The sequence below is a fragment of the Cherax quadricarinatus genome, chromosome 82, assembly GCF_038502225.1.
Source record: "Cherax quadricarinatus isolate ZL_2023a chromosome 82, ASM3850222v1, whole genome shotgun sequence".
NCBI lineage: Eukaryota > Metazoa > Arthropoda > Malacostraca > Decapoda > Parastacidae > Cherax > Cherax quadricarinatus.
The window spans coordinates 5,630,013-5,646,680 of NC_091373.1; the positions used below are offsets into that span (position 1 = coordinate 5,630,013).

The following is a 16,668-nucleotide window of genomic DNA, read 5'->3' on the forward strand; positions in this document are numbered from 1 at the left end:
ACAGCTCAAATGCATGCCAGTTGGATGCTCAAGCCCCTACATCTCAAATCTTCCTTCATAATTTCATTCCAGCATTATCCATTTTTTTTTGTTTTGGCCTGTTAGCAGGAAAGCCTGAGGCCAGGCTTCCCTACTAACTGCCTGGTCAACCAGAATGTTTATGTTAGTGGCCTGCTGGGACCAAAACCCTCACAACCCACTTAATTCAACACTTGTAGAAAAAAAAAAATGTACATTGCCATCAAGACATCTCCACTGCCTCCAGCCTTCTCTGTTGCAACATTTACAACCCATATAAGAGCGTTGATACCCCTGTACTCTTATACATTCCCCTTTTTGCTTCCATGAATAACTCTCTTGTTTAATTTCAGTACAGGAACCTAGCCTAGGTATAAATATAACCAAAGGTAAAATACACTTACAATGAATGTGTCATGGCAGTGAGCACAAGTAACACGACACATTCCTGGAACAGTGGGCCAAGAAGGATTTGCTGGGGAAGGTGACAAGTTGATAATCCTCTTGCAATTTGGTCGCGGACAAGCTATCCGCTGCGATGAGCTTTTACAAATCAGCAGGCAGTTACATGGGCAGCGAACGTATTTCTTGCCAGGTGGAGCATTCTTTATTGGCTGCAAAAAATAAAATAGTAAATACTTACAATTTAATCATTTTACATTAAAAATATTCAACCTGTGTTAGCTATAGTATACTAAGTACTGTATATCCATGTATAGGTATGGCTAGTCAACATGTCCTATATGCCTCCAGAAGTATTGTTTTCTAGGAAATATAATGTAAAGTCAAAAATATTAATTTATATTAGTATTTTTTTTTTAAACATGTCAGTCACCCTACCTCAGCAGGAGATCGGCCTACATGTTGAAATAAAAAATTAAGACTTTTTTTCCTGTACTACATATTCAATAAATCTTACCATTCAAAAGACTTGGCAGACGATGCACCATCCCCCCAATGAAAAGCAGGGGTGTCACTAGCACGTTAAGAGACCATACAATAAGTGTCAGGGGACCGAGACTGTTCAACTGCCTCCCAGCACACATAAGGGGGATTACCAACAGACCCCTGGCAGTCTTCAAGCTGGCACTGGACAAGCACCTAAAGGCAGTTCCTGATCAGCCGGGCTGTGGCTCGTACGTTGGTTTGCGTGCAGCCAGCAGCAACAGCCTGGTTGATCAGGCGCTGATCCACCAGGAGGCCTGGTCACAGACCGGGCCGCGGGGGCGTTGACCCCCGAAACTCTCTCCAGGTAAACTCCAGGTAATTCTACAATAAATTTTCTCATGCCTAACAAGTTGCAAATAAAAAATTTAAGATCTCTCCAGCATAAAGCTTCTTTTTGAAATTTGCAAACATAACATTCCTAGGTAGTAGGTTGGTAGACAGCACCACCCAGGGAGGTACTACCGTCCTGCCAAGAGTGTAAAACAGAAGCATGTAATTGTTTTACATGATGGTAGGATTGCTGGTCTTTTTTTTTTTTTTTTTTTTTTTTGTCTCAAATATGCAAGATTTCAGGTATGTCTGTCTTATGAACACAGGTAATAATGGCCTGTTGACCTGGTATTAATGGGTTGGAGCAAAACAAACTCAGCAGAATATTTAACTTGTATTTTCCTTCACCAAAGGTTTATATGCAAGGATTGAACATTAAAATGGTATAAAATACCGACAGGTTGTTAGGTAAGACACATGCAACAGTTAGGTATCTTTATTTCGAAACGTTTCAGACTACGGAACAATGCTCTTCTCCAGACTGAGGGACTGACCACCTCAAAACTTTAAGGGTGATGGACTGATTACATCGTCTTCAAGTCTCTTCTGCTTCTATCAACTTTTCTGTACTCGACTGAAGAAGCCTACTGTGTAGGCGAAACATTTCGAAATAAAGATACCTAACTGTTGCATATGTGTCTTACCTAACAATATGCAAGGATGTGTAATGTCACCATGGTTGTTTAATATATTTATAGATGGGGTTGTGAAAGAAGCAAATGCTAGGGTGCTGGGGAGAGGGGTGGGATTAAATTATGGGGAATAAGTACAAAATGGGAGGTGACAGTTATTTTTTGCTGATGATAATGTGCTTATGGGAGATTCTAAAAAAAAGTTGCAAATATTGGTGGAGGAGTTTGGGAGGGTGTGTAAAGGTTGAAAGTGAACATAGATAAGAGTAAGGTGATGAGGGTATCAAACAATTTGGATAAAGAAAAACTGGATATCACATTGGAGAGAGGGAGTATGGAAGAAGTGAATGTTTTCAGATATTTGGGAGTTGACGTGTCGGCGGATGGGTTTATGAAGGATGAGGTTAATCATGGAATTGATGAAGGAAAAAAGGCGAGTGGTGCAGCGAGGTATTTGTGGAGACAAAAAACATTATCCATGGAAGCAAAGTAGGGAATGTATGAAAGTATAGTGGTACCAACATTCTTATATGGGTGTGAAGCTTGGGTTGTAAATGCTGCAGCGAGGAGGTGGCTGGAGGCAGTGGAGATGTCCTGTTTAAGGGCAATGTGTGGTGTAAATATTATGCAGAGAATTCGGAGTGTGGAAATTAACAGGTGTGGAGTTAATAAAAGTATTAGTCAGAGGGCTGAAGAGGGGTTGTTGAGGTGGTTTGGTCATTTAGAGAGAATGGATCAAAGTAGAATGACATGGAGAACGTATAAATCTGTAGGGGAAGGAAGGCAGGGTAGGGGTCATCCTCGATAAGGTTGGAGGGAGGGGGTAAAGGAGGTTTTGTGGGCGAGGGGCTTGGACATCCAGCAAGCGTGTGTGAGCATGTTAGATAGGAGTGAATGGAGACTAAGGGTTTTTGGGACCTGACGAGTTGTTGGAGTGTGAGCAGGGTAATATTTAGTGAAGGGATTCAGGGAAACTGGCGATTTTTACATAGCCAGACTTGAGTACTGGAAATGGGAAGTACAATGCCTGCACTTAAAGGAAGGGTTTGGGATATTGGCAGTTTGGAGGGATATGTTATATATCTTTATATATGCTTCTAAACTGTGGTATCTGGGCACCTCTGCAAAGACAGTGATTATGTGTGAGTGAGGTGAAAGTGTTGAATGATGAAGTATTTTCTCTGGGGATTTTCCTTCTTTTTGGGTCACCCTGCCTCGGTGGGAGGCGGCCAACTTGTTGGGAGATAAAAAAAAAAAAAAAAAAAAAAAAAGATGTACACTATGTACAGGAGTGGAATATAAGTGCACCACATGGTGACAAAGGCAGCGTGCTTCAACCAGCTAGAGGCAAGTCTGGCAAATGCTGGCTAGGAGTGAACCACGTCACCTCAGCATTTGGCAGGCTCATTTATGATTGGTCAATGAGCCAAGGTACTGATTTAACAATGAGTACCCTTACCATTAAACCCTTAGTAACTGGCTCACTGGTTGGGAGGCAGCCTATATGGGAGTGTATATACCCCGAATAAAGTAACATTTTTGCACGTCACATCTTGCTACTTCTACTTACACTCAGGTCATACTACACATGCATGTACAAGCATATATAAACACACCCCTCTGGGTTTTCTTCTATTTTCTTGCTAGTTCTTGTTATTTCCTATCTCCGTGGTAAAGCGGAACAGAATTCTTACTCTAAGCCATGCGTGTCATAAGAGGCAACTAAAATGCCAGAAGCAAGGAGCTAGTAACCCCTTCTTCTGTATACATCATTAATTTTAAAAAGAAAAACTTCGGTTTTTCGTTTTAGGTCATCCTGCCTTGGTGGGATATGGCCAGTTTGTTGAAAAAAAAATATGTAACATTCTTTCACAAATGCATTTATAATGTAATGCTAGCAACATGAAATGAGTACTTCAACATTTTGTGAAGGTAACAAATTATGTAAGGAGTGCTGGAGACTTAACTGCCAGTCTTGAAGCAGCAAGTCCTGGCAACATCCTGCAGTCTATCCTTCTAAATAAAACAATAATGAAGTGCTAAATGTTCATCCTTCTAATCTGTCAGTTGTTTACTGCAGCTAAGACAGTTAAATGTGTGACTGACACAAGACATGAGTGATTACATGACTGTATACTATGACTTGCATAATATGGTTCTATTGGCAATACACCTTTGGTAGGAGGCCAAGCTGAAGTGACAACAAGGTATTCAATGCTCAATACCTCCTTTTGTGTTCCATGCATTTTTTAAGGGCCAAATTTCCTTACTAAAATATGAGCATTATCTTTGAAAATATTTGCTAGATTGATTTAAGTCAATGTAGAAAATATCTGTAAAAATGTAACAAAGGCAAAAAAACATAATACTGGGTAAGTGTTAAGAAGAAACCTTGCACACTTCCTAAGAACACAAACATGCAATTCACACCCCTCTACAGCCTTGTCAATGAACAATTAAAGATAATATTAACATTTATAGTCTGCTATGCAGAAACTAGAGCATGCTCAGACTATCTCAAAGCAGCAACACACTATTCTCACCGAATACCATCATAGATGCACACATCCCATATATTCAAGTACATACTGTATTTTCCAGCATATAAAGCATGCTTTCCACCCTCCCCACAAAGTCTTCGAAAAATCACCCTGTTCCATATATGCTCAAGGTCAGGGTAGGTTTTGAGTTGCACTTCAGCAGTTGCTTACTAACATTACATTACAAATGCTTGGAAACATTGTGCCAGCAAGCAGCCGAAACTCGTGAGCCTTACATGCCAGAAAATAAGGTAGTTATTCATGCGTAGTGTGTGAAAGTAATTAAATATTTGGTATTGTCCAACTTATCTTACCAGCAATTATTAAAATTATTTTATCCTTACCGTTGCTTCATTACACTGGTTGCACTTCACAACGTGTTGATCTACTTTGCCAGAGATGTCAATCATGGCCTGACATACTCGGCAGGTGACCATGGGCACACCATTGGATGATGGAGTGTATGGTGGAGGTAATTCATCTGGACCAACTGGGGACACCAATGTTCCTTCACCTGTTCCTATGAGAAAGTAAACCAAGATCAATCAATCATAAATGAATAAAAATTCCTTCAAAATATAAAAACTGAACTAATCCATCACCTTTGCAAAATTTATATACATACTACAGTAAACCTCTAATTAATGGGCCTCCATTTAATGGATTTCAACAAATGTGGATAAAACACTGGAAGCACCGGACAAAATGGAAACAAGTCTGTGGCTCCGAATTTTGTTTGTAGTAATAGTGTCATTATTATTATAATCAAATAGAAGCACTAAACCCACTTGGAGTAATATTGACAGGTTGTCTTCCGATGACTCCACTGTTAATCTGGTATGGGCCAGAGCAACCACATTCACAACCTGTCTGTTTTCATTGTTCCCTGAGCCACAGACCACCCATGCCAGTTTACTGTTTGTGCTCAGTCATGCACACATTTTTCAGTCTCCAATTTTACCTTGTTTTAGTGTTTAATGTGACTTCATTAACATATTATATAAAATGCAATTAAGAATATTATGTTCAATAATATAACTTAAATATTTACTATTTGATATACACAACCTACAAAATACTTTCAAATTGTCGCAATGTAATAACCCCAAATTATAACTTGATTGTAAAACTTAACTAACTTACTGTCTGCTTAAACAAACTATGATCAATTTCTCTAGTACATATTAAGTAGTCAGTAAGCCATTAATTAAGTCTGTCCATAATGCCATGGCATGATACTGGCTCTCTCTGCACTGCAACTCATTATTGTAACTACAGAATCTCAATGTAAACTTGTAAAGAAATAAAAATGGTACTGTATTGTATAATGGCTTCTCAAGCAAGTGAAGGTATCGAAAGGAATAGTGTGGCTCTCAGTGTTAAGCAGAAACAAAAAGAAGGTAGAGTCTGGCAACTTTGTGACATGGGTATGTGAGGGGACAATGTTAAGAAAGTGTCTGATGTGGGGCTGATAGTGCTGCCCTGGGAGACAGTAATGGTGAAGCTGGAGGTGCTGTCCTGGGAGACAGTAATGGTGAAGCTGGAGGTGCTGTCCTGGGAGACAGTAATGGTGAAGCTGGAGATTTTGCCCAGGTAGTCGGGAATTATACGCAGGAAGGAATACATATAAATGACCTCATTGGGGACAGGAGCCGTAGTGGGGAAACAAGTGTAGTCAAAGATAAGATAAAACCAATATTGCAAACTAGAAATACCACAGGAAATAGCAAACAAGAGGACTCCACTAGCAATAGTGAGGATATATTACCAAAAACAACTGGTGGGAGCTCCATTGTTGGTGCTAGGGAGGATAGGAATAAGACAGGGAAACATGCACCAACAGGGAATACAGTCACAGAAACCCAAGGCAAACGGAAACCAAGCCTGTGCACATACTATGCACTTGGTATCTGCAGACATGGGAAATCTGGAAAAACAGACGTGACGTGCAACTATGACCACCCTAGAAAATGCCATGCCCATATGACAACAGGAAAATGCAAACTCCCTTCCTGTAAGCTTTTTCACCCTGAAATGTGTACCTCTTCAGTACAGGAAAGACTGTGCTATAACTTAAATTGCCAGGCACACCATCTAAAGGGGACAAAAAGATACAAAACATCCAGGCCATGGGAAAACCTGGGTAGCCACAGCCACTCAAGAGAGGTTTTTTAGTGCCAGGAAAGAAAAAAACTGGCAGGAAATGGCAGAAATCGTACACCAAATCCAGTCATTCCTGGAGTGGAACCACAGTCGATGGCCTCCACTCCAAACCAACAGATACAGATACTAATGCCAGAAAAAAAATCCGCCCCAGTACCAACAATACCACCAGTCCAATGACATTCTTCTTTGCAAATATACAGGGTCTAAAGCCAGCAACAAACAACAAAATACCTTTCATCCGTGGACTGCTTGCAGAGGCAAAGGCAATGTTCGCGGCTTTCACTGAGACCCACGTAAAGGATCACTTGGACAACGAAATATAGATCCCAGGTTACAACCTATACAGATGTGACAGAGTGAACAGGCAAAAGGGGGGGGTTGGCCTGTACATTGCAGAGTCACTTGTTTGCACGGAACTGCTTAATGCCTCAAATGATGTAGTGGAAGTTTTAGCAGTAAAGGTCGAGAACCAAAACCTAGTCATTGTGGTAGTCTACAAGCCAGCAATTCCAGGAACAGCTGTTAAAAATTGACCACTGTCTGGAAAATCTTCCAGCTCCTGCACCCAACATCTTGCTCCTGGGGGATTTCAACTTAAGGCACCTAAAATGGAGGAATATAGCAAATAATATTGTTGCAGTAATAACACCAGGAGGCAGCTCTGATGAAAACTCACACTCACACGAGCTTTTAAATCTCTGCACAAAATTCAATTTAAACCAGCAAAATGTCACCATATCAAAAACAATATACTCAGATCACAACATAATTGAGGTTCAGACATGTATGCGTGGAGCCCCAGACTGACATAATGAGACTAGTCATGAGGGAGCATTCACCAAATTCAACTTCAATAACAAAAACAAAGTGGGACCAAGTAAACCAAGTCCTAACCGATATAAGCTGGGAAGATATACTAAGCAACACAGACCCCAACTTATGCCTAGAACAGATTAACTTGGTGGCACTCGATGTATGCACAAGGCTTATTCCTCTAAGAAAAAGGAGTAGTAGATGTAAAATAGAAAGAGACAGGCGCTCCCTTTACAGGCGACGGAAAAGAATAACAGAGCGGCTAAAAGAGGCCAATATATCTGAAATGCGTAGGGAGACACTGGTCAGAGAAATAGCAAGCATCGAACTTAAGCTAAAGGAATCTTATAGGAGTCAGGAATCGCGGGAAGAACTAAAAGCCATAAATGAAATCGAAAGAAACCCAAAGTATTTCTTCTCCTATGCCAAATCAAAGTTGAGAACAACGTCCAGTACTACTTAAACAAGATGGGTCCTACACAGATGACAGCAAGGAAATGAGTGAGCTACTCAAGTCCCAATATGACTCAGTTTTTAGCAAGCCGCTAACCAGACTGAGAGTCGAAGATCAAAATGAATTTTTTATGAGAGCCGCAAAATTTGGTTAACACAAGCCTATCCGATGTTATCCTGACGCCAAATGACTTCGAACAGGCGATAAATGACATGCCCATGCACTCTGCCCCAGGGCCAGACTCATGGAACTCCGTGTTCATCAAGAACTGCAAGAAGCCCCTATCACGAGCCTTTTCCATCCTATGGAGAGGGAGCATGGACACGGGGGTCATCCCACAGTTACTAAAAACAACAGACAGCCCCACTCCACAAAGGGGGCAGTAAAGCAACAGCAAAGAACTACAGACCGATAGCACTAACATCCCATATCATAATCTTTGAAAGGGTCCTAAGAAGCAAGATCACCACCCATCTAGAAACCCATCAGTTACACATCCCAGGGCAACATGGGTTTAGAACGGGTTGCTCCTGTCTGTCTCAACTGTCGGATCACTACGACAAGGTCCTAAATGCACTAGAAGACAAAAAGAATGCAGATGTAATATATACAGACTTTGCAAAAGCCTTCGACAAGTGTGACCATGGCGTAACAGCGCACAAAATGCGTGCTAAAGGAATAACAGGAAAAGTCGGTCGATGGATCTATAATTTCCTCGCTAACAGAACACAGAGTAGTCGTCAACAGAGTAAAGTCCTAGGCAGCTACGGTGAAAAGCTCTGTTCCACAAGGCACAGTACTCGCTCCCATCTTGTTCCTCATCCTCATATCCGACATAGACAACGATGTCAGCCACAGCACAGTGTCTTCCTTTGCAGATGACACCCAAATCTGCATGACAGTGTCTTCCATTGCAGACACTGCAAGGCTCCAGGCGGACATCAACCAAATCTTTCAGTGGGCTGCAGAAAACAATATGAAGTTCAACGATGAGAAATTTCAATTACTCAGATATGGTAAACACGAGGAAATTAAATCTTCATCAGAGTACAAAACAAATTCTGGCCACAAAATAGAGAGAAACACCAACGTCAAAGACCTGGGAGTGATCATGTTGGAGGATCTCACCTTCAAGGACCATAACATTGTATCAATCGCATCTGCTAGAAAAATGACAGGATGGATAATGAGAACCTTCAAAACTAGGGAGGCCAAGCCCATGATGACACTCTTCAGGTCACTTGTTCTATCTAGGCTGGAATATTGCTGCACACTAACAGCACCTTTCAAGGCAGGTGAAATTGCTGACCTAGAAAATGTACAGAGAACCTTCACGGCGCGCATAACGGAGATAAAACACCTCAATTACTGGGAGCGCTTGAGGTTCCTAAACCTGTATTCCCTGGAACGCAGGCAGGAGATATACATGATTATATACACCTGGAAAATCCTAGAGGGACTAGTACCGAACTTGCACACGAAAATCACTCGCTACGAAAGCAAAAGACTTGGCAGACGATGCAACATCCCCCCAATGAAAAGCAGGGGTGTCATTAGCACGTTAAGAGACCATACAATAAGTGCCAGGGGCCCGAGACAGTTCAACTGTCTCCCAGCATACATAAGGGGGATTACCAACAGACCCCTGGCAGTCTTCAAGCTGGCACTGGACAAGCACCTAAAGTCCGTTCCTGACCAGCCGGGCTGTGGCTCGTACGTTGGTTTGCATGCAGCCAGCAGCAACAGCCTGGCTGATCAGGCTCTGATCCACCAGGAGGCCTGGTCACAGACCAGGCCACGGGGGCGTTGACCCCCGGAACTCTTTCCAGGTAACTCCAGGTATCTGTAGAAGCAAGGATAAGCTTACAGACTGTGCTCTTAAATTTAGTGTATACCTGGAGGGTGTTTTCGAGGGTCAATGCCCCCGCGGCCCAGTCCATGATCAACCCCACTAGTCAAACTCGTAATAATAGTCACCACTATCAATCATGGCAGTTTACACCTCGTGTCTCCACTACAAAAGCAAAATTAATGTAAATTACATAAAGTATACTATAAAATTACTAGACAACAAAATATTTTACTCTAGTACTACAGGTGTCCGTTTGTCTTCCACTCAAAATTTTTGTTACAATCGTGAAAATTTTTTTCCATAACACCTAAGTTTCAAACAACTTACAATATCATACCCCCCCCCCTTCCCCTTATAAATCCGTTAGAGTTCATTGTACAGCAGTGTTTTTGAAGCCACATTATTCACTAACCCAGCATGTAATTTTTTTTTATACGACTCCCTACAGTGCTGTACTATAGTTCATGATTACCATTTTTAAAAACAAAAAGGCATAATACCGTGACTGGAACAATACCCAAATAACCCGCAAATTGGACCATAACATCGTTTTAAGCTATGTGCAGATTATGTGTATTACCATTTTTTTTTTTTTTTGGCAGTACAGGAGGGCCCCACTTATACGGCTGGTTAGGTTCCAGGCTACCGCCGTAAAGCGGAAACCGCCTTAAAGAGGAACACCCTTTTTTTCCACTTACAAATGCATACAAACACTAGATAACAAGTTTACACTAACATATATTAAGTTAGCAATAGAACCAGGCATCAAAAAACAATAAAAAAGTACAATACACACATAGTGCACTCATTACTTACCTTAAAATATTTATAGTCTTAATCTAGGGTAAGACAAGTAGTATTTATTGTAAGAAATCAAGTGTGGTATGTATGGTAGTCAGCCAGGCTACCATACCAGGCCACCCCACCCACACATACAATTCTATGATATTTAAGCATCCCAGAGCGATAAAATGTATATACAGTTCACTCATTACTTACCTTAAAATATTTGAAGTCTTAATGTAGGGTCAGGAGTAAGTAAATGAGATAAAACGAATAAATGAGAGAGAGAAAGAATGAGTGCATGAGCGAGTACAGGTGCAGAGTTATGTAAACAAACCAGGCGAAGGTAAGTTTTGTAAACAAAGTGTACATGTCTGGTTTGTGTACAAGTTACATTGTGTACAGGTTGTCTCTACATTGATACGGTAGAATAAATAAAGAACACTCCCATTCTCATGTAACATCATTTTGAGAAGAAATTATGCTCTGAGTGAAGGCAATGGAAATAAGTCACTGACTTTTTTGGGTTATCCTAGGTTCTCTACACATATGTTGTTATGCATGATAATCTATGTAACTGTATTTGTGTATACCTGAATAAACTTACTTACATACGAAAGGAATAATTTTCTACAGTTACCCCCAGTAACACATTTCCTCTTATGTTAGATTAGAGAAAATGTTATTCTTGGCGTCACTTGTACAAGTTATCTGGCTACCACATCTCATATTTATGTTTATTTATTCTATTGTGGGGTGTATTTATCATCTTTTTTATGTTATGTATCATGTTTATTATATAATTTTGAAAAAATATCATAGATGGATTAATGAAAATGTGTATTTAACGTAGTATACGACATTTAAACGAGACTCGATGATTATTATAATCATTACTAATATGACGTCTGGAGACATAAGACACTCTTACTGATTTTAATGTGTACCTGCATGCCAGCACAGTATGTAAGTTTATTTAAGTACAGATATACATAAGTATAATTATCAGAGTATATATAAAATATGAAATAACTTTTAAAAACATTTGAAATTTTGGAGTTTCCAGACAAAATGGAGAGACTTAGTGCTTACTGAGCTCACGAAGAATGTAAACAAACAAGGTGGGGCGTGGTGACCGTATTAGAAAGTCAGGTGGGGGGAGCCGTATAGCGAGTTTTGGTCATAATTTGAAATGACCGTATTAGCGGAACGCCGTAAAGTGAAACGCCGTAAAGCGGGGCCCTCCTGTATACATGTACCAGTTACATACTACTGTTTTTTCCTTTACCTAGAATTTTTATTTTGCTCATTCAAACACTTACTGCAATGCTGAGCATAATATGGACTTCGTAAAAAAAAAAAAAAAAATACGTACTATATTATGCCCAAACTTTGCTATGCACACGTTATTTTTAAATAAAATTATTTTTTATTTGTAATATTGTATGTACTACTAATAAATCCATCTTATGAATTATAAAACAAAATATTTGCATGTATTTATTATGACTACATATTAATGTTGCATATGGAAGGAATAGCACATAGCTTTATTTTAATATAACTTTCCCCCCTTCCCCCCCCACACACACATACAGTTAATCTCTCCATTAGCCACAACACAGCCTCCCAATAGTCTGCTTCATATCCTATGATTCATATGAATATTTTGACTGGCTCCAAGCACCAAAACACTATAGCAAATACACTATGATTATCTCAACTCTTCAAAATGTTCAGTACTATAACTGAAAAGTGATAAAATTTTGATAAAGCAAAGTTACAAAAAAGTGAGAATTTAATTTTAAGGATACCAATGGAAATACTGAAAATACAACTTTTTTTTTTTGTAACACTGGATTATCCTAGACACTCACTATATCATTTTTATGTACCTACATAGAAGAATTATTGTAATTAACCCCCAGAGGCTTATTTTTACTGAGCCCTTAGTAGTATACCCTCTAAACTGTGCATCAGTGTGAGTGCACAGTTCACCTAGCAAGTTTTCATCAAGACATCTGAAATTTTTACAGTCTAGTCTATTTTTACGCAGTATATTATTACTGTTTATAGCATTTCTTATGTACAAATGGCAATTCTAATAATTTGAATTTTGTTACTGTGTACAGTATGTATATGTTTTACTGCATATACACTGGAAACTGTATATCTTTTGTTTTTATGTGAAAAAGAATTACATGAGCATCAGAAAGAAAAACAAAATCAGTTGAATGTAACAGCTGCATGAACATTAACTATAAAAAAAATCCCATTTCTCATTTTCTGAGGCTTTACCCATTGGGTACTTCTTTTTTTAGTTTTCCTAAACTATCTTATAATGAAATTGATCTCGACATGGTCAGGCAGTCCATTTCACTATTACTGCTGTGTAGCTGGTGTTTAAAGCCTGGCTATCTAATGAAGGTGCTACAAATTGTATTCTCACCTAGTACCATGTTTACTTTAGTGTCTAACTTTGACAAAACTGACAAAGGTATCCTGGACACTGTCCCCTCTGGTTACACCTGGCAATAAGTAGATTACCTGGGTGTCAGACAACTATAATGGGTTATATCCTGGTGAAGAGGATCAAAGGATTCCAATGGAAATAAGCCAGGGCAGCTATACTGGGTTATCCTGGGTAATTAATTCTCTGGGATAATATAAATAAAATTTTCAGCATACAAAATTTTTTACAAAGGTTTAAAGAGCACACAGATGCTATGAGCATTTATTTCTATTTGAATTATTAACCCAGCGAGAGAGTAACCCACAATAACCTAATATATCCATAACGACTTAATGCTATTGATTTTTTCTCTTCCCCTAATATGCAACGCACAACAGTTGGTAGACTTGATTGGCAATGAACTTGCCTCGCATACTGAGTGTCCATGGTTCAATCCCTGGTTGAGTGGAAACATTGGTAATGTTACCTTACATCTGCTGTCCATATTCACTTAGCAGTAAATAATAAATGATGAAATTTTTTATATCTACAAGGACATGATACAACTTATACAAATCTAGCTGACATAAATGACATACTATTTAGAAAGCTCCCCTTGTCAGGCAGAGCAGTTCAGCCAAATTAGGCTAATTTTGCCTTCCGGATGCAACCCACACCAGTTGGCTAACACCCAGGTACCTATTTACTGCTAGGTGAACAGGTCAGCAGGTGTCCCAAGGAAACACACCCCAACGTTTCTGCTCATACCAGGGATCGAACCACGGACCTCAATGCGTTAGTCTCCTAACACCTGCTGTCCCGGTTTACCTAGTAATAAGTAGGTACCTGGGCATTAGTCAACTGTTATGGGTGCTATCCTGGGGAAGTGGGGGAAACAAGACTGAAGGACCACAATAGCAATAAGAAAGACAGTCCTTGACGACAGACTTTCTTGGGTTATCCTAGGGGCTAACCCTCCATGTTGAAAACCCCAACAAATCTTATCTTACTCTTAGGTTAACCGAGGAAACAAGCATAACAGTACCACTTGTGTTGGAACTGAACCCAGGTCTTTCAGATGTGAGCCACAAGCACTACATATACAACAGTGCATTATTTAGATTTAACCAAGGATGGGAGGTAATCCTACTGGGTATCCCTGTGTGTCACTTAGATAATATAGAGTACATTGACCGATAGTCTAGGTATATGTGCACTCAGCATGCCTGTCATCCATTCTTTGCCCAATTATGAAGCTAAAAATAAGTTTTAGACTGAGTTTGACCCAAATGTTACTTAAGTTTATTAAGGCTCAGGTACACCCAAGTACAATTATCAGTGTAAATTACCTAGGATAACCCTAAAAAACAGTCAGAGTAATAATAACGTTTATCTCAGCATGATACAATGTTTGTACAAAGGAGAGTGGCTCTTGGGTGTGACATTTCCAGTGGGATGTCTTCATATAAATGGCTTTAAGTTTAACATATACTCACATCAGTGTGTTTATATTATAAAAAAAACTAACCACATGAAATATAACTAACCATTGTAACGCTGATCAATAAAGAATTATTTTATTAACGTACCCATACTTGTTTTATGGGTGGTAGCCTGAAAGTTAAGGGTACATAATTGGTACATAATATAGGTGCCTACATTCTGATAGGTAAGTCAGAGTAGCAATAAAGTGATTAACAGAGAAAAATGTATTGAGTTACAAAGATCATGTGACAGATGTACCATCACTCAGGTGCCTCCCCCACCCGATACACCCTCCCATTACTCCTCTAGTCATCATATCATGGCACTATTCCTCGCACTGGAGCTCCTGGAGGCTGCAGACGGCCGTGATGGCAGGAATCACAGGTGTGCTCTGAAAAAGGGGTGTGTAGACGTCATGGAATATCTTGTTGTCAAGATGATCACAGCGGCCAGAGTGGAGGTGTCAACCAGCTTACTTCCTCATTTCCTCCTCTGTAACTGGAAATATTTAGCGAGATGTCACTCTGGAGGCACACCACGGGATCAAACTACTTACCCTGGCTTGTAGGAGACACGGATCCCCCGTAGGAAGCTTGTCCCAGCACATTTTGGCCACCTCCGATGAGCGGGGTTCGCTCCTCTGCCATTGTAATGATCATATGAGCGCCGTTCCAATAATTCGTATTATCATTTCGTTGAAATTCGATTACACGATGAAATTCATGTGCAATTCCCTAGCAAATGAGGAAAAGATTTACCTTAGTAGCTCAGTAGCTTTTCTATACAGTTGAATGCCTTTTATAAAGAGTATTACATTTATTTAATTTCCAGAGAGTTAATTTTACCAGGTTGGCATCATGACACCTCGCAAACAAATGTTGCCCGGGAGGTTTAAATGTAACTTTATGGCGGCAAATGTAACTAACGAAGTAATGTTTATTTAAGTCTCATAATCTGTAAACCTTTGCAGTAGTTTCATATAGTAAATTATGTACACACGACCCTAGGCTACGCCAACAGAGCCAAATAATAAGTGGGATTTAACCCTGCTACCAATCAGGTGTGGACAAGTCGCCTCATAGTACAAATATTAGGTGTAACACCGACAAACTTAATAAATACAAAATATATAGTGAATAGAGGGAAAATATATCATGCGGGATCAGATATGGTGAGGTCAGGTGGTGGTACGTGAATTAAGTGTTCATACATCAAAGGAGTGGGGTAGGATCAGCTAAGTAATAAGTTAAGTTTATTTAGGTACAGGTACACATTGGTACAATTATCATACACAGTAACATATGTGTAAAGTACCTAGGGTAGCCCATAATCCTGCAACTCTCATATGTCTGAACCAGTTGTGGACACTGTGATTAAGTCTGCCTCGAACAAGCTAGGATACCGTGAACAGCAACAACCTAGGCTCTCTCCACTTCAATAAGCTTCCTTGTTAGTTATGTTGAACAACACGCGAGTCAACTAGTCTGTCTCTGCTTGTACGCTTGTTCGTGTTTCGATTTAATTTCTCTCAGAACTCGAGAATTCATCATCTTAGCGGATTTAAATATTGAACGCTTGTATATGGTAACAATGACTAGATTCTAGGAACAATTGGCAAGTGCAGGTGCCTAGTGACCAAGGTTACTGAGCACATTCTCAGCATCCCAATGGAAGTCACTAAGTCACTCTGTAGGTTAGTAGGGCACTCAGCTCACACACTGAGGTCCGTGGTTCGATCCCCGGTACGTAGAGGGTGTTTTGGGGGGTCAATGCCCCCCTCGGCTCGGTCCATGACCAGGCCTCGCGGTGGAGCAGTGTCTGATCCACCAAGCTGTTACTGCTGCCCACACGTAAACCAACGTACAAGCCACATCCTGGCTGGTCAGGTACTGACGTTAGGTGCCTGTCCAGCTCCCTCTTGAAGACAGCCAGGGGTCTATTGGTAATCCCCATTATGTATGCTGGGAGGCAGTTGAGCAGTCTTGGGCCCCTGACACTTAATGTGTCAGTGTGAAAACATTTGGACGTGTTTCCTTAAGACACCTGCTGTCACTGTTCACCAATCAGTAAAATAAGTACCTGGGTGTTAGTCGACTGGTGTGGGTCGCATCCTGGGGAAAAAATACCCTAATTTGGACGAAACGCTCTGCATAACAAGCAGCTTCATATACAATATATTAATGATGTCAGCTATG

General features: G+C 40.2%; 1 protein-coding gene across 5 annotated transcripts in view; it reads right to left on the minus strand.

Moving 5' to 3' along the window:
• Nucleotides 1–16,396, minus strand: part of LOC128702865 (type 2 phosphatidylinositol 4,5-bisphosphate 4-phosphatase) — a 59,665-nt gene extending 43,269 nt beyond the window's left edge. Inside the window, exons 1-4 of one of the 5 annotated variants that reach the window (XM_070102561.1) lie at nucleotides 16,338–16,396; nucleotides 15,030–15,207; nucleotides 4,813–4,988; nucleotides 423–632 (exon numbers count right to left, since the gene is read on the minus strand). In XM_070102561.1, the coding sequence (XP_069958662.1) occupies nucleotides 423–632; nucleotides 4,813–4,988; nucleotides 15,030–15,207; nucleotides 16,338–16,346 (573 nt within the window). In that variant the 5' untranslated portion in view covers nucleotides 16,347–16,396. Of the gene's footprint in view, nucleotides 1–422; nucleotides 633–4,812; nucleotides 4,989–15,029; nucleotides 15,208–15,787; nucleotides 15,925–16,188; nucleotides 16,208–16,337 lie in introns of those variants that run through there. The other 4 variants (XM_070102560.1, XM_053797320.2, XM_053797316.2 and 1 more) reach the window with 4 other exon arrangements.
• Nucleotides 16,397–16,668: the final 272 nt, after the last annotated feature.